This window comes from Natator depressus, chromosome 1 (assembly GCF_965152275.1).
Source record: "Natator depressus isolate rNatDep1 chromosome 1, rNatDep2.hap1, whole genome shotgun sequence".
NCBI lineage: Eukaryota > Metazoa > Chordata > Testudines > Cheloniidae > Natator > Natator depressus.
Genome location: NC_134234.1, coordinates 7532154 through 7549923, shown reverse-complemented (window position 1 = coordinate 7549923; position 17770 = coordinate 7532154). Strand labels below are relative to the sequence as shown.

General features: G+C 48.5%; 1 protein-coding gene across 2 annotated transcripts; it reads left to right on the top strand.

The window, feature by feature from the left end:
• Positions 1–7367: 7367 nt before the first annotated feature.
• Positions 7368–13802, top strand: LOC141988354 (olfactory receptor 51G2-like). Of its 2 annotated transcripts, XM_074954141.1 has the most exons (2): positions 7368–8282; positions 13410–13802. In XM_074954141.1, exons 1-2 carry the CDS (start codon positions 7368–7370, stop codon positions 13530–13532), a joined length of 1038 nt encoding a protein of 345 aa, XP_074810242.1. In that variant the 3' UTR covers positions 13533–13802. The 2 variants fall into 2 exon arrangements, with proteins under 2 accessions (XP_074810242.1, XP_074810245.1); XM_074954144.1 differs by lacking the exon at positions 13410–13802 and having other exon boundaries at positions 7368–8303.
• Positions 13803–17770: the final 3968 nt, after the last annotated feature.

The window sequence follows — 17770 nt, the reverse complement described above, 5'->3', positions numbered from 1 at the left end:
GGAGGCTAAATGAATTCTTTGCATCAGTCTTCACTGCAGAGGATGTGACGGAGCTTTCCACACCTGAGCCATTCTGTTTAGGTGACAAATCTGAGGAACTGTCTCACACTGAGGTGTGAATAGAGGAGGTTTTGGAAAAAAACAGATAAATTAAACAGTAATAAGTCACCAGGACCAGACGGAAGCATCCTAATGGAACTCAGATATCAAACGATCAAATCAGACTACTGACTGTGGTACGTAAACTATGGCTTAAATCAGCCTCTGTATCCGATGACCGACACATAGCTAATGTGATTTTGATGTTTAAAAAAGGCTTCAGAGGGAATACAGGCCTGTACCGGTCAAATTGGTTGAAACAACAGTAAAGACCAGAATGATGAGACACATAGTTCAACACAGTTTGTTGGGGAAGAATCAACACAGCTTTCCAAAGGGAAATCCTGCCTCACCCATCTCTTAGAATTCTTTAAGGGGGTCAACAAGCACGTGCGATATGGTGATCGGGGTGGGGCCTTGGGCAGAAGGGGCGGGGCTGGGGTCAGCCTCCTCCAGCCAGCCCTTCGGTGCTGCCTGGCCTGTGCCACCTGGGGCTCTGGCAGCGATTTAAAGGGCCTGGGGCTACTGCGGCAGAGGGGACCAGGAGCCCCAGGCCCTTTTAAATTGCTGGGCCCTCGGGCAGCTCATGGGGCAAGAAGGAAGGTCCTCTCCTAAATCACTAACTGGTTAAAAGATAGGAAACAAAGCTCAGCAATAAATAGCCATTTTTCAGAAGGGAGAGAGGTAACTAATGGTGTCCCCCAGGGGGTCTGTGTTGGGACCAGCACTGTTCAACATATTCATAAATGATCTGGAAAAAGGGGGTAAACAGAGAGATGCCAAATGTACAGATGATACAAAACTACTCAGTATACATAAGTACAAAACAGATTACGAAGAGTTACAAAGAGACCTCACAAAATGGGTTAAGCAGGCAACAAAATGGTAGATGAAATTCAGTGCTGAGTAATGCACATTGGAAAACATAAACCCAACCATACATATAAAATGATGGGGTCTAAATTAGCTGTTACCACTCAAGAGAGAGATCTTGGAGTCATTGTGGATAGTTCTCTGAAAGCATGCACTCAATGTACTGCAGCCCGCATCTTGAATACTGATCACAGTTCCTGTTGCCCCATCACATAAAAGATACGTTTGAATTTGAAGAACTACAGAGAAGGATGACAAAAATGTTTAGGGGTATGGAACTGCTTCCATATGAAGAGAGATTAAAAAGATTGGGATTATTCAGTTTGGAAAAGAGACAACTCGGGGGGGAAATGATAGAGGTGTATAAAATCATGAGTAATGTGGAGGAAGTCTATAAGGAAGTGTTATTTACCCCTTCATAAGAGGCAGAGGTCACCGGTGAAATTAAGAGGCAGCAGGTTCAAAACAAAAAAGAAAGTATTTTTTCACACAACGTACAGTCAACCTGTGGAACTCACTGTCAAAGGATGTTGTGAAGCCCAAAAGTATAACTGGTCCAAAAAAAAAAAAGAACTAAATGAGTTCCTAGTAGCCAGGATGGTCAGGGATGCAGCTCCATGCTCTGGGCATCTCTAAACCTTGGACTGCCAGAAGCTGGGAGCAGACGACAGGGGATGGATAACTCGATAATTTCCCTGTTTGGTTCATTCCCTCTGAAGTATCTGCATGGGCCATTGTCAGAAGACAGGACACTGGGCTAGATGGGCCATTGGTCTGACCCAATATGGCCATTCTTATGTTCACAAATTGTTCCACTGATGGATGGGCTGCTGAAGACAAGCCATTTCCAGGGACTCCCTCTGCTATAGAGCTGGTGTAGCCACCCTAGCAGACATCCAGGGGGTGCTGAGTGTGGGAGGCTGATGGGGGGCGAGTGCTGCCACCTAGGGGTGTGGTCCTGTAGCACAAAGGATGGAGGCTCATGGTTTGAGCTAGAGCTGGGGTAGAAAACAGAGAGATTGCTCCCAAACGAAAAATGTTGACCCAGACTAAAATGTTTCATTTTCACCCATTTTTTGGGGTGAATTTTCATAGAAAACAGATCATTTTTCTCTGAAAGCTCGGTTGCCATATTTCTGCCCAGCTGCAGCTGCCTGGATCCCCAAGAGAAACTGGAGGCTTTTCATCTGCTTCTCCCTCATAACATAAATGGAGGTTGCACTGACGGAGTCTCTGGCTGCACTCTGAGCATGGAAAGGTCAAAAGCTCCCGAACAGTCTAGGGCTGGGTTATTGTGCCCCCCAGCTACTCTAACCAGCCTCCCCATCTCTGTGCAGCCCCCACCCTTCTGTACAATGTCCCTTCAGCAGATCCTGCGGGCAGTGGCTATTGTGACAGGTCCTGGTAGCACATCTCTGATGAACCTGTGCTAGCAGGGAGCTGGAGCGGTTCCTAGAGCAGTTGTGGAAGCCCAGAGATTGTGGATGGGCCGAGCTGCCAGTGGATCACTGAGATCTGTGCCTAACTTTGGGGATCCCTGGATCCTGTGGCCCACTGTTTATTCCTCAGGGAGAAGTGAAGCGACCTCCCCTTCTGGAATGATCCGAAGGAAATTTCCCTGTAGGGAGCCTTGTGAAATCTCCCTTCCCTGGCCAGTACGCTGGGTTTGTAATGCAGGAAAGGGGGCTGCCAGGGAGAAATCTGGTCCTATGTTATTGTTAATTATTATTATTAATTTACTTATTTATTAATTTTATTATGGAAAGCTCACAGCTGTGACAGCATCATTGTTACAACTCGGCCTCCCCCGAGGTAGCCCTGTGACTAGAAGCCCAGATTCCAGGAGTAGATCCTGCAGCAGGGCTGGAGCTGCAGTCCAGTTGGACGGCATCACCGCACGTCCCCTGTGATTTGGCCTCCTGCAGTTTGCCATTGGCCATGACGAGGGTTACAGCTGATGCACATTAAGCCAGGCAGCTGAGGTTCCCTGATGGCCAAGTGGTCCCCAAGGAAATGTGCAATCATACTTCATAAAGACAGATGCCTTCCTAGCTGAACAGATACTGCCTGGTGCCCGTGCAACCTCTCCAATGACTCCTTGTCCTTTACTGTGAAGACCTCTGGTGTCAGTGGCTCCTCTTCGAGCAGGAACTGGGTACGTTGGCAGGTTTCACTATCTTTAAAATGCAAAGTGGAGGGGAAAGGCTGGAAGCTGTTTCCATTGGCAGATGTTCTGTGCAGCAGCAGAGGACTCAGCTGGGCTGTCGGGGTGACTCAGTGATGGGGCTGGAGGGCAGGCAGCGCTAGGCAGCTTGGGAACCCCTCCCCCACATCTGCACATACTCCATGGTGGGCTGTTCAAGCAACACAGAAGTCTTACATTGAAAGCAACCTCAAAGTGTTAAAACCCCGATGCCCCAAGTCAGGATTTCTCCAGGGGTCCCATTTTTAGAGGTTCCATGTGCTCTGGGCCCGATCCTGCTAGGGGCTGAGCAAGATGAGACTGCACAGATTATCAGTGACTAGGTCCCAAATTGCCTCAGGTTTATTTGCTCCTGGAAATTTTATCAGCAAATGTATTTTCAAAGTTTTTATTCTCTGGCTCGATTGTGAAGGCAGGAATTCAGAGTTGCTTTGCTCTGTGGTAACAGATCTAATAGGGCATATTTCTGTTTCCTGACTGGCTAAGGGCTTCAGCATTTCTGCCCTCTTGGTACCCCTCAGAGTTACAGGGCTACCTGCATCTCTGCCCCCTCTCTGGTCTCTGAGTGACAGATGTCAGGCCTCATACCCTGCCCTCTCATGGGCTGGAATCCCTTGATCCTCCCCCACTCAGACTGGGCCCTGGGCTACAGTTCACTGCGGGTCCACTATGCTTGCCGAGCAGGTCCCAGTGGGTTCGGCACCTGTGACTCTTCCCTTTGGAAGTCCGTGACTAGTGGTGGGACGAGTGACCGGCCAGCCTTCCCAAACCAAAATACTGTTTAATCTAAACAGCAGGACTAAAGCCTAACAGGGGAAAATAAGAGGGTTTTCAAACAACCGTCTTCTGACCCCAAGCCCTCCTGCTCTGAGGGGGACCCAGGCAGGCCAAGGGCCTTGAGACTTTCCCACCGGTGTCTGTGCCTGTCAGTCTGAAGAGATTCTCAGCATTGTGAACTCGGCAATGTGGCTAGAGCCCAGAAACAGGCTCTTCTCAGCTTGTAGCCCCAGTGTTGTCTCTCCACCTCCCTGAAGTGCTTTCTTTTTCTTGAGTTGTTGCTTCCCTTCCTGCTTGTTTTCCAGCAGCCTGCTATTAAACGAAGATGAGCCAGACTGGTTTCTCCCCATACAGCCTGTCAGGGTTCCCTCCCCACTCTGAACTCTAGGGTTCAGATGTGGGGACCCACATGAAAGACCTCCTAAGCTTATTTTTACCAACTTAGGTTAAAAACTTTCCCAAGGCACAAATTTCGCCTTGTTCTTGAAGAGTATGCTGCCACGATGAAGTGATTTATACAAAGAACTGGGAAAGGACCACTTGGAGTTCCTATTTCCCCAAAATATCCCCCCAAGCCCTTACACCCCCTTTCCTGGGGAGGCTTGAGAATAAACAAGATGAGCACAAACCAGCCTTGGATTTTTAAGACCCAAAAAACCTAATCAGATTCTTAAAAAACAGAACTTTATTAGAGGAACAAAAAAAGATAAGAGAACAACTCTGTAAGATCAGAATGGAAGATAATCTTACAGGCAGTCAGATTCAAAACATGGAGAATCCCTCTAGACAAAACCTTAGTTTACAAAAAGACACAAAAACAGGAATACACATTCCCTCCAGCACAGCGAATTTCACAAGCCAAAACAAAGAAAACCTAACACATTTTCTAGCTAGATTACTTACTAACTTTACAGGAGTTGGAGGACTTGCATCCTTGATCTGTGCCCGGCAAAGGTATCACACAGACAGACCAAAGCCTTTCCCCTCGCCCCCCTGCTCCAGATTTGAAAGTATCTTGTCCCCTCATTGGTCATTTTGGGTCAGGTGCCAGCCAGGTTACCTGAGCTTCTTAACCCTTTACAGGTAAAAGGACTTTGCCTCTGGCCAGGAGGGATTTTATAGCACGGTGTGCAGAAAGGTAGTTACCCTTCCCTTTATATTTATGACACAGCCAAAACATAAACATCCCAATAGTTAACCCAATATAACTCTGCAGCACACATCCTAAGAACTGGGTTCAACATACACATTGATTATGGCCGCTCAGCTCCATGTCTGTCACAATGCCGTTCCCAGGTACTACGGATTTTATGAATGCAGAATATAGACACAGTGAGAGAGAGAGAGAGAGAACTTACCTGTGGGAAATGAAGTTGCATTTCCATGAATACTCATGTGTTTGACTTTGAAATCCACTTCTTGCAAACCCTCATCGTTGGTGAATAAGAGGTGCTGGGGTTACTCTGTACTAGAGAGTGAGAGCTCAGGGAAAGATTATTTTCTATTCTGATCCCATTGCCTGTTACCACTCTGGATACAGGCTACAGACTGACAGAACAGAACCTGAGGAGAACCCGTCAGATATTAACCCAGGGACAGGGGAGCTACTAGATTTTTGGTTGCTGATGAGTGACTGAGTAGGGGCTAAAATGCTCAGTCTGTTCAGGTTCTGAAGAAATCCAGATAACGGATGCGACATTTTATGCTGCACTCTAACCTGAGAAGTCGCCTCTGAGAGAAGATCAGAGGGGAAAGAATGGGTTTGACATGTCTGCAAAAGTACAGATGTGTAAATATTGTGCCAAAACTTTCCATTGTAATACAAATATTACAAACCAAACTTTCATGATATGAATGAATATTGAAAGCCAGCAGCAGACTTGTTGGAATCTCTACAGGAAGGAACAGTGGAAACTTTACTGCTTAATGTTTTTTTTCCTTAGAAAGTATGTCAAAAGTATTCCAAATACTGTGTGGAATGGGTTTGTGCTCTTGATTCTTTGTTCAGTGAACAATTGTATGACACTGTCTCCTGGTAACTGAGCAGAAGTTGTTTCTAACACTTATATTCAGGGTCGTGCATTCAATCACTCTGCAAGACTTGTACAAGACTTTCCAAAAAGGCCTGAGAGAAGAGAACTGCTGGTCTGTGTTTAGGCAAAGACGAGAGCTGAAAGGGGAGTGTAATAGTGGTTGTATGCAATTTATGCCATTTTCTCTTACAGACCATGGCTCAAGTATATATACAATGAACTGGATATTAGTGTAAACCCAATGTTTGCATATTCACCCATTTGGGACACCATCCCCTCCTCTGCCCCGCTGAAGTAACAGTCTGTGTTAACTTGTAACTTACCAAAAAATATCTACAGACATTTGGATGGGAAGAGGATGCCGGTCCCGTGTGGATGAAGGGAAGCTTGTAGGATGATCAAACTCTCTGGAGTCAGGCAACATTGGCCAGACCACGCACTCCAGCTTCCCGTGGAGGGATTCTTGGGGGTCAGAGTGTATTAATGGGAACCTTAGTTAAGGGAAAGTTAATAGAGCCCAGTTCTGATCAAAATTACACATGTAAATCTGGAGTAATGCGATTGAAGTCAATTTTATTGAATTAAGAACCTGGACCTAAGAATTTATCCCATGTACTGCAAACATGCAGTGGCATAATTTGAACTCTCAGAGTGAAACAAATAAAGAATATATATATAATATATATATATAATGATGCAAAGAAGCACATTTATAAATAGCTTCAGTGCAGGACAGATAAATGCAATGACTGTTTTCACCATGCACTTGCCATGTGTTTATACACCTGTCATGGTACAATGGGCCACGCTCAGAAGTGGAGGGCCAGAAAGGGTGTCTGTGGAAAGGTCACAATTGTAAAATCACACAGTGCTCACATAGCCTGCGGAACTCCCAGCCACAAGATATCAAAGGGGCCAAGAGCTTAGCAGGATTCAAAGAGGGGGGGGATTTTATATGCATAACCAGAAAATCCAATTACAGTCGTGAGGATTTTTTAAAGAAGAGTCTTAGAAGTCCTATACACTTTCTTGATTCACACCACAAACTATGTCTAACTAGTGGGTGTCAGGGGGAAACTTTCCCTAGGAGCAGGTCATTCAGAGCTGCCTATTGCAGAGCTTCTACCACCTTCCTCTGCAGCATCTGGAACTGGCCACTGGATAGGGGGCTAGATGGACTACAGGTCTGATCCAGTCTGGCAGTGCCTATCTTCCTATCCTTGGATCCAAGGATATGCTTTTGCTGATCTTCATTGAGCTCCTGGGAGTCTCTAGACTTGCACTGAGAGCAGAAAGATGTCTCGCTAAATATTATCTAGTTTCCTGTTCTTTTTCCTTTCAGGAAGAAAAGTTCAGAACTCCTCGGACCTGCCCAGTACATTATGTCAGCTGTCAATGACACCAACTTGAACTCTGCAGTGTTCTTTCTCACCGGGATACCTGGGCAGGAAGACGTCTATCTGTGGATCTCTATCCCCTTCTGCTTCATGTACGTTATTTCCATAGCAGGAAATTCAGTCATTCTGTTCATTATAAAAACAGATCCAGCCCTCCATGAGCCCATGTACATTTTCCTTTCCATGTTGGCCGTCACAGACCTTGGCTTATCGATAGTCACCATGCCGACGATACTGGGCATATATTTGTTCAAATCCAGGGAGATCAGCTTCGATGCCTGTTTTGCCCAGCTCTTCTTCATCCACTCGCTTGCAAAATTTGAATCCTCCATTCTCTTGCTGATGGCCTTTGACCGCTTCATCGCAATCTGTAAACCACTGAGATATGCTGCCATCCTAACTCCACCGAGAATAGCCAAGATGGGACTGGCTTTTATGTTAAGAGGGGTGGCTGTAATATTCCCACTTCCCTTTCTCCTTAAACGGTTCCGATACTGTCGAGACAACGTCCTCTCCCATTCCTACTGTGTGCATCAGGAGGTCATGAAGATGGCTTGTTCGGACATCACAGTCAACTACATCTATGGCTTGTGTACTACACTCTTAACGGTGGGGTTGGACTCGCTGCTCATCTTCCTCTCTTATGTGATGATCCTCAAAACAGTGCTGAGCATTGCATCCCACACGGAGTGCCTCAGGGCCCTGAACACCTGCGTCTCCCACCTCTGCGCCGTCCTGGTCTTCTACACACCAGACATTGGCCTGGCTGTGACACACAGATTCGGGAATAGCTCTTCTCACTTGCTTCAAACGGTCCTGGGCTATGTCTACTTGCTGGTCCCACCTCTGATAAATCCAATTGTGTACAGCGTGAAAAGCAAACATCTTCGTGAGAGGATAATCAGGGCATTTGTCAAGTGAAGGGTCAGTTCATCACCCGTCTCCAGGGCTGGAGGCACGGGAGACAAAAAACACAGCCACCTATTTCATCCTGGATCCTCTTCCCTGGAGGTCCCTCCCTCTGGCCTGTCTCCAGGCTGGAAGCCAGAGCCAGGCTGTGGTAAGAGCTGCCCAGAGAGCCACAGCCACTGTGAGGAGCCCCAGACCCTCCACATTTGATGCCTCCCCGCCCAGGATGTACAACCCAGGGAAAGTGGAGAGTCCAGGGTTCCCCACAACAACCTGTGCTCCTGGGGCAGCTCTTACCATGGCCCGACTCTGGGCAGACTGGGAGGCGGAGCATCAGGGGAAGTGGAGGAGCAGGGGGCAGGGCTTAGTGGGAAGAGATGGGACAGGGGGCGGGGCTTCAGGGGAAAAAGAGGAATAGGGATGTGGGAAGTTTGAACCAATGCTGGCCCCAGCTAGCAAGGTGGTGGGGGGCTCCTGAGCTAAGGACCTGGGGGTTAGGAGAGCTTGTGTTTTGGAGAAGACTGAATTAATGCAACCCCAGAAAGGGGGCTCCTTTTTTAAGTATCCCAGGCTGAGCATAAGTCATTGCAAGGATCTTAGATGGAAAGGTAGAGCAGGGCTACCTCAGGCCCCAAGGGGACACTCTGGGGTGGCCCCTGTCTACAGGGACTTGGCCAGAGTGGGCTGTGCTCTTGGAAGCCGATACTAATGGGCGGAGGCCAGCCCAGCCCCAGGCTGCCCTAAACTCCACTCAGGGGGAGAACAGGCCAACGAGTCAAACCACTGTACCTGGCTCCTTGCTCTCCGTGCTCTCTGCAGCGCAGGGGGGAGCTCTTCTGGCACAGCAGACAATCCAGCCAGGCCTGTCACTGCTCAGATGGCTGGAAGGCTGGTCCTGTGGTCTGGGCACGGCTCTGTGACTCAAGAGAGTTGGATTTGATTCCCTGACATGTGTGACCGTGGGCAAGCCATTGGCTGTCTCTGAGCCTCTGCACAGGTGGATAATAGCCCTGCCCTGCCTCACAGCGGTGACAGGAGCATAAATACATTCAAAGGGCTCAGATACTCAGAGACCCTAAGATCAGGGCTAGGTCAGGGTCCCACCTCTGACACTGGTCTATAAAAGGCTTCTTATCACAGCCTCCTTGGACAGCGGGTTTCTGGGAAGCCCCATGAGTTTAGCCCCTTGATGTCTGTGGCAGCAATCTGAGGGTAAAGGTGAGCTTCACACCTAGGCCCTGTAATATGGACATGGCTGAGCACTGCAGTGACTGGACCCAGGCTCACACAGGTTTCAGCAAAGGCTGCTTCCACAAGAAAGGGGTAAACAGATGGGAAGATGCTCTCAGGGACACAGGGAAACTAGGCTGGGTCCCAAGAGCTCCTTGGCATCCCAAAAGAATGTAAGTTGGGCCAGTTCTGTTCCTCTATCTCCAGAGCAAAGCCTGTCTAACTTAGCTTGTAGTGAGACGTGAGATAGCTGAGTGTAGACATGTGACAGCTGCCTGGTATTTTCAAACCATTTTCTCGACTGCTTTGTGAGATTTGCCAATAAAACTACTACTTTTAAAGAAGCTGGGGGTGACTGTGTAGCTCTGGTCACAAACACCCGAAGGGAAGAGACTGAGGTGTCCAATTGGACCTGCTTGGTGATAAGCATTTTATATAGACGGAGTGTTGTTCCCAGCTGGAAGAGTGGGACAGTTGTGAGTTCCCCCCAAGACAGGAAAGGACCTGGTTTAGAGAACAAAGACCATATATCCTGGTTTTACTTTGACAATCCAGATTCTTCTTGGCCAGCGTCTCTCCTGGCTGAGTGCCTGTCAGCATTCAAAGTAGCAACTTGTTCAAATTGGATCCAACATAACTATCCACTCAAGACAATGATTCATAGAGTCATAGAATTTAAGGCCAGAAAGAGCCATTAGATCATCTAGTCCAGAGGTTCTCACATGGGGGGCTGGGCCCCTCTGGGGTGTGCAGAATATATTCCGGTGTGGGGGGCATGAGAAGCTTTCGGGGAAAAACCTGACTGCACATTTTACCCACAGCAATGAGTAACTAGCCACGCTAATTCCTCCAGTCAGATCCAGTCCTCAGATGGCGCTGTGCGTTTGATTCTACGCGGTGCTGTGTATTTTGACAGATTTCTGTTAGGTTTGCACAGCATGACAGAAAGTCAGTGCCATCTGTATGTGAATCCGTTTGCTATGGCACAGTGTGCGTATTTCATTGGAAGCAGGGACCACAATCACAGTTTTGTTTTGCTCTTATTACAGTGGATCTTTGGATCATTCATGCAACAGAAAAAACCCACAACTGATTCAAGTGGAGCCCCGCCCCCACATGTATCTCTATATGTATTTGTGTGGTGGTGGTCGGCGGGGGGCAAGGCGCTACCCTCTTACAGACACAAAGACATGGGGGCGCAATCAAAAAGTTTGAGAACCACTGATCTAGTCTGACCTCCTCTATATCACAGGCTGCAGAATTTCACCCATTTACCCCTGTCTTGAACCCAATGACCTTGTCTGACTAACTCATCACTTGCGTTCATCTAAAGTGTATCTTCCAGGAAGGCATCCAGTCTTGGTTTGGAGATAGCAGGAGAATCCACCACCTCCCTGCGGAGTTTGTTGCAGTGGTTAAACACCCTTGATGTTAAAAAGGTGTGCCTCATGTCCACATTTAGTTTGTCTGGTTTCAGTTTCAAGCCATTGGCTCTTATTATAACTTTCCATGCTTGATAAACGATCCCCTTAGTAGCTGGTATTTGGACCCTGTGAAGGTGCTTGTACACGGTTATCAAGTCAGCTCTTCGCCTTACTTTTAGTAAGCTAAGCAGTCTCACCCCTTGAAGTCTCCACCGTCCGGCATTTGCTCCAGCCCTTCAGTCATTTTTGTGGCTCTTTTCTCCACCCACTCCAATTTTTCAATCTAGGCACCAGACCGGTGTGCAGTATTCCAGCACTGGTCTCAACAATGTCATATAGAGACCTGAGATCACCTCCCTCGTTCTAGTCACTACACACCTGTTTATACAGCCAAGGGTATGTCGGAAACGAGAGAGGAGAAGAAAGACGTGGGTGTATTAGTCAGTCGCAGGATGACTGTGAGTCACGGATGTGATGCAGCTTTGAACAAGACGCATGAGGTCCTAGAATGTGTTAGGCAAGATAGAGAATTATGAATATCACTATACAAGGCCCTGGTGAGACCTCCTCTGGCAAACTGTGTAAAATTCTGCTCACTCCTATGGTAGAAAGAAGAATTCAGGCTGGAACAGGGGCAGAGAACGGCTGCTAGGATCGTCAGGGCAATGGAGGGCCTGGCTGATGAGGAGACTGAAAGAGCTTGGCTGCTTTAGCCTAACACAAGGCAGGCTGAGACGGGATCGGATTGCTCTATAAATACACCAGGGGAGTAAAAACCAAGGGGGGAGCCGAGCTCCTGAAGCTAAAGGACAGTGTTTGCCCAAGAAGAAATGGGGAGAAACTGGCCAGGAGCAAACTGAGGCTGGAGAGGAGAAGGAGGTTTCTGACCATGCGTAGAGGGAGGTTCTGGAACAGCTGCCCAACAGCAGCAGTGTGGGGCCAACAACCCAGCTGGTTTTAACATGGAGCTTGACAGATGCATAAAGTAGGCAATATGCCAGGGTCACCTGCCATAGCAGGGACCGGGCTCATGGAGCCATGAGGTCACTTCCAGACCTATATCCCTCTGGATCACATTCACCCTTTTTCACAGAATCATAGGACTGGAAGGGACCTCGAGAGGTCGTCGAGTCCAGTCCCCTGCACTCATGGCAAGACCAAGCACCATCTGGACCATCCCTGACAGGTGTTTGTCCAAAATGCTCTTAAAAATCTCCAACGATGGAGATTCCACAACCTCCCTAGGCAATTTATTCCAGTGGTTGACCACTCCGACAGTGAGGAATTTTTTCCTAATGTGCAACCTAAACCTCCCTTGCTGCAATTTAAGCCCATTGCTTCTTGTCCTATTATCACAGGTTGAAGAGGACAATTTTTCACCCCCCTCCTTGTAACAACCTTTTAGGTACTTCAAAACTCTTATGTCCCCTCTCAGTCTTCTCCTTTCCTGACTAAACAAACCCACTTCTTTCCATCTTCCCTCAGAGGTTTTCTAGATCTTTAATCATTTTTGTTGCTCTTCTCTGGACTTTCTCCAATTTGTCCACCTCTTTCCTGAAGTGTAGCACCCGGAACTGGACACAATACTCCAGTTGAGGCCTAATCAGCATGGAGTAGAGAGATTTCAACTCTGTATGCCTCATAAAGGTGCTTTGGGGTACTGGGTGGAGACCCTGAACCTTCCCAACACCCCTTGGTGATGAGACCTGTCATTAGCACAGCATTCTTTGGCAGCAAGTGGGGGAATCAGGATGTGATTTCAGAGAGCGAAGGATCTGGAGAGTGGTGCCTAGCCGAACAGAGCCCTGCTGGGCTACTCCTCAGTCTGATCCTGACCCTCACCCACTCTATGAGCACTGAGAGCCTCTCTAGTGCTGGTGATAGACCTCACACCCTGCGTCCAAATTTCCAACACCACCAAGTTTGCGGGGAGCTGAATGTGGGGGAGGGGGTTGTTTGGGTCCAAGAGAGAGCTTGGAGCAGGCATTTGAAGGTGAGCTTTGATCATGCCCCTTTCTATTAAAAATGTGGATGGCCTTGCTTAACTGTGTAAGCAATGTCAGGGTGGAGCTCACCCTGACACTGCTTACATCCTCCCCCCAGCCGAGAATTTGTCGTCCCGACAAATCACACGCCCTTTATACCAACTCATTGGTTTCCTCCAAAGGGCCTCAGGAAGCCCACTTTAGCTTCCACAAGCCTGTGTGCTAAATGTATTGGCTCCTCATTAGTCACCCCAGGTGCATCATAAGTTAACCGTTTCACTGGTCTTATCACCCTGTCTAGTCTATTGAGACTCTCTGTTGCCGAGGTAGGGGGAACATCCTCTTGAGTGACGGATGGAGAGGCTTCCCTGGAGGGTCCCTCGGCTACTGGCGTAGGCCCCTGCACTCCTAGTTCTAACGCTGGAGGGTCCAAGGTGCCCAGGGCATCCTCTACCTGTGTGTCTCCATTGTCCAATAACCTGTGTGTGTCATCACAGGGGGGTCTCATCAGCGGCACCGGGGTGTCAGAAAGGGGCCTAAATAATTCCGCCATGGGGTTTAGGGCGGAAGAGGGAAAACTCTCGTTTGGTTCAGCTGATTGAGTCTGAAATCTTGTCTCCATCCCAGGATACACCAGGGTTGTGTCTTCCTCCTCAGACTCACTCTCAGATGTGCAGAATAGGGGTAAGTTAGCTGCAGGGGGCCCGCTGTCTGTGTTGGATGGCGGCTTTGGTCTAGCACCTCTGTTCTGCCCGGCTGCCCTGTTGTGGCCCGTCTCATAAGGGATGCTTACCAATTCCCCCACAGGGAGCAAAAGGTTTCTATGCACCGTCTTTATTTGCCCTGGGCCGTCTTCAGGTTTGATCTTGTAGACCGGCAGATCTCCCAGCTTTTCCATCACCAGGTAAGGTATTGCCTTCCATCTGTCAGCTATCTTGTGTTTGCCAGCAATACCCAAATTTTGCAGCAGGACTCTGTCCCCCGGCTGGAGCTCCTGCGAACGCACTCTAGCATCATATCGATGTTTGTTGCGGTCTGCGTTCTTCCGAGCCGCAGCGGTAGCTAAGCGATAAGCATCCCGCAGCTTTTCCCTTAGTCGGGATACATATTGCTGGTGAGTTTCATAGCTATCTCCATCCTCTGATACACCAAAGCACAAGTCTATGGGTAATCTTGGTTCTCGCCCAAACATCAAGAGATATGGGGTGACTCCCGTAGCATCGTTCTTTGTGGCATTGTAGGCATGCACCAGAAATGCGACATGCTGGCTCCAGGTTGCCTTCTGCTCTGGTCGCAAAGTTCCCAACATATCTAATAGGGTTCGGTTGAACCTCTCTGGCTGAGGATCACCTTGGGGGTGATAAGGCGTTGTCCTAGACTTTTTGATTCCTGCTATCTTCAGCACCTCCTTCAGAAGGTGACTCTCAAAATCCCGCCCCTGATCAGAGTGTATCCGAGCCGGGAATCCATAGACTGAGAAATATTTGTCCCACAATACTCGAGCGACGGTGGTGGCCCTCTGATCACGTGTGGGATATGCCTGTGCATACCGTGTAAAATGGTCAGTCACTACTAGAATGTTCCCAACCTTCCTCTTGTCTACCTCTACAGACAAGAAATCAATGCATACCAATTCCAAAGGTTTGTTGCTGGTGATGTTCTTGAGATATGCAGCCCTCGTGGGCAGAGTTTTCCTTTGAACACATCGAGCACAAGTCTCACATTTCCTGCGAACATCTTCAGCCATTCGGGGCCAATAGAACCTACTACGAATAAGTTCCAGGGTCCTCTCCATCCCTAAATGCCCAAAGTCATCATGCAGAGCCCTCATGGCCAGGGCTCTGTACTTTTTTGGCAGCACTAGTTGTGCTCGTTGTTTTTGTAAAGGGTCAGTGGTCATTTGGTGTAGCACTCCCTGAATCAGTTTTAGTTTGGTCCATTCTCTCAATAGTAGTTTACCCTCCGGGTTAGGTGGGACAACCGCAGCTGGGCTTCGCCCCTCCCTTTTGGCAAGTAGTGTATCACGAATGTCAATATCTTGCCGCTGGGCTTCTTGCCAGTCAGCTGCATTGAGCATGGGCAAAGGAGATTGGTCCAATGCAATATAGTTCACTGAAGCAGAAGGCATGCATTCAGGGGGCAGGCCCAAAGCTTCTGCAACACATACCTGAAGGCTCTCACGGGCCTCTGGCTCTCGGCGACTCACACTGCAAATAGCTCTCACGCCATCTGTGGGTATCACAGCAACTTCTGGAGTCTGTGGACGCCTGGACAATGCATCTGCATCTACATTGCTTCTCCCTGATCGGTACTGAATGCTGAACTCATAGCTAGCCAAGGCGGCCACCCATCTCTGCCCTGTAGCATCCAGCTTAGCACTTGTTAACACATAAGTCAGTGGATTGTTGTCTGTCCACACCTGGAACTGAGCACCATACAAGTAGTCTCGAAATTTCTCAGTGATGGCCCATTTCAAGGCCAAAAATTCCAGCTTGTGGGTGGGATAGCGAGTTTCACTATCAGACAATCCTCGGCTGGCAAAGGCTACAGGTTTACGTTTGCCTTCCACTTCCTGGTACAGGACTGCTCCCAGACCCTCCAAACTGGCATCAGTATGCAGGATAAAGGGTTTGCTTGGGTCAGCAAAAACTAGGACTGGAGCATGAGTTAGGCAAGTAATGATTTCTCAAAAAGCCCTTTCACATCTCTCATCCCACCGTGGCCCAAATGGTTCAAATGGGCCATAGTGTCTCTGCACAGGGGGCTTTGGAGACCTCCCCTTATTCTTGGACTTAAATTTGTTCTTGCTGGACTGATGTCCCCTGGTGAGATCGTTCAGAGGCTTTACAATCGTAGCATAGTTTTTCACAAATCTGCGGTAGTAGCCACTAAATCCAAGAAAGGTCTTGAGTTCTCTGTAGTTACTTGGACGTGGCCATGTAGTGAGTGCTTCTATTTTATCAGGATCAGTACTCACACCCTCTTGGGACACGATGTGACCCACATACTTCACTGAGGTTCTGCAGAACTGGCATTTGTCAATTGAAAGCTTCAGACCATAATCCTCCAACCTATCAAGCACTTTAAGAAGTCTTTCTTCATGCTCCTCTAAGGTTCTTCCAAACACAATCAGGTCATCCAAATAAACTAACACTTGCAGTAAATTCATGTCTCCCACAACTTTCTCCATGAGACGTTGAAAGGTGGCAGGTGCTCCAGAAATCCCTTGGGGCATGCGTTCGAACTGATAAAACCCTAATGGGCAGATGAAGGCTGTCTTCTCCTTATCTTCTTCTCCCAGAGGGATCTGGTAGTATCCACTTCGAAGATCCAACACAGAGAACCACTGGCTTCCCAACAAACAGTCTAAGGCATCTTGCACTCGAGGCATAGTGTACTGGTCGACCACAGTACGGCTGTTTAGGGTGCGGTAGTCAATACACATCCGAATTTTCCCATTCTTTTTACGGACTACCACAATGGGTGAGGCGTATGGGCTGCGGGACTCTGTAATGATGCCATTCGCAGCCAGCTCCTGAAGATGATGTTGCACATCTTCCATCTCAGAGAGAGCAATCTTCCTAGATCTCTCCCTGAAAGGTCGAGAGTCATGGAGTCTGATATTGTGCTCTACTCCTTTTGCACATCCCACATCCCACTCATGCAGTGAGAACACCTTGGATCTTTCACAAAGTTTCTTCCTCAGGCGATCTTTCCAGTCCTCGGACACTGGTGAATCTCCAAAGTCAAACTTTGCTGGGTCTATTGTGGGAACTTGAGTTTCACACTGGGGTTTTACAATCGACTCAGGCTCAAAGAGGTCTGCTATCTTTTGTCCTTGCTTCACAACAACATCACGACTCGTTTCATTAGCAATCAGTATAGTCACCCTTTCCTGGGCTTCAATGGGTAGAGTTATGACTCCACTGGGGACCAGCACTCCTTCAGGGAGCTCTCCTCCCATCGGCTGCTCTATCATTGCTAACGTCCGTTTACTGCCTTTCAGACAGGTACTCATGACAAGCACTTCTTGCTCCGTCCTTGCAGGCACTACTAAGGGGGTCGTGCCCGCGTACTTCAGTGCCCCAAGCGGTAGCTCAGATGTCTCCCTTTTAGCGCTCTCAATTTTCCTATAGGCCTCAGCACAAAGCGTATGGATCATCAGGGTATTCAGGTACTGGTCCCCAGCCCGCCTTCTGCAGTAATCCGCGAGTACCTTGAAGAGACTGGAGTTGGTCCCTATCAGCACAGACATATCAGAGGTCCCTTTAGGGTCAGGGCATATTAAGGCAGCTGTGTCTACCTCTTCTCTTACCCCAGCAACCTCCTCTGGGAATTCCAGGTGCACTATGACATACCCTTGGTAGGGGTATTCATCCATGCTGAGGCCACACAGGCCAAGGCCAGTCAGTGGCTGTATAGGCAGGTGCCTAAGCATCTGCTGGTAGAATGACTGAAATATAATAGTCACTTGAGATCCAGTGTCAAGCACTGCTTTACACTCCACCCCTTCAATCCTCACCGTGACCTCTGCTCGAGGCCCTATCAGTCCTGCGGGGATCCCAGCTGGACAGTCTTTTCTGGGGGAATCTTCAAATCCTGCAGACCTGGGGGGTCCCCGTCCCCAGACCCTCTGGCAGCTACCGGATCTCTCCCAACTGATCCTCAGCTTTCCATACACTAAGGAGGGGTTTTCTTCATTACGGCACTTGGCAGCACTGTGTCCATCCTGACCACATCGGTAGCAGAAGAATTGACCTTTCCCCCTTCGCCTGGGTGGGATGGTGGCTCTAAGTGCGGGCTTCTCAATTGCCACCGTTTGAGGCCTCTTATTCCTGGA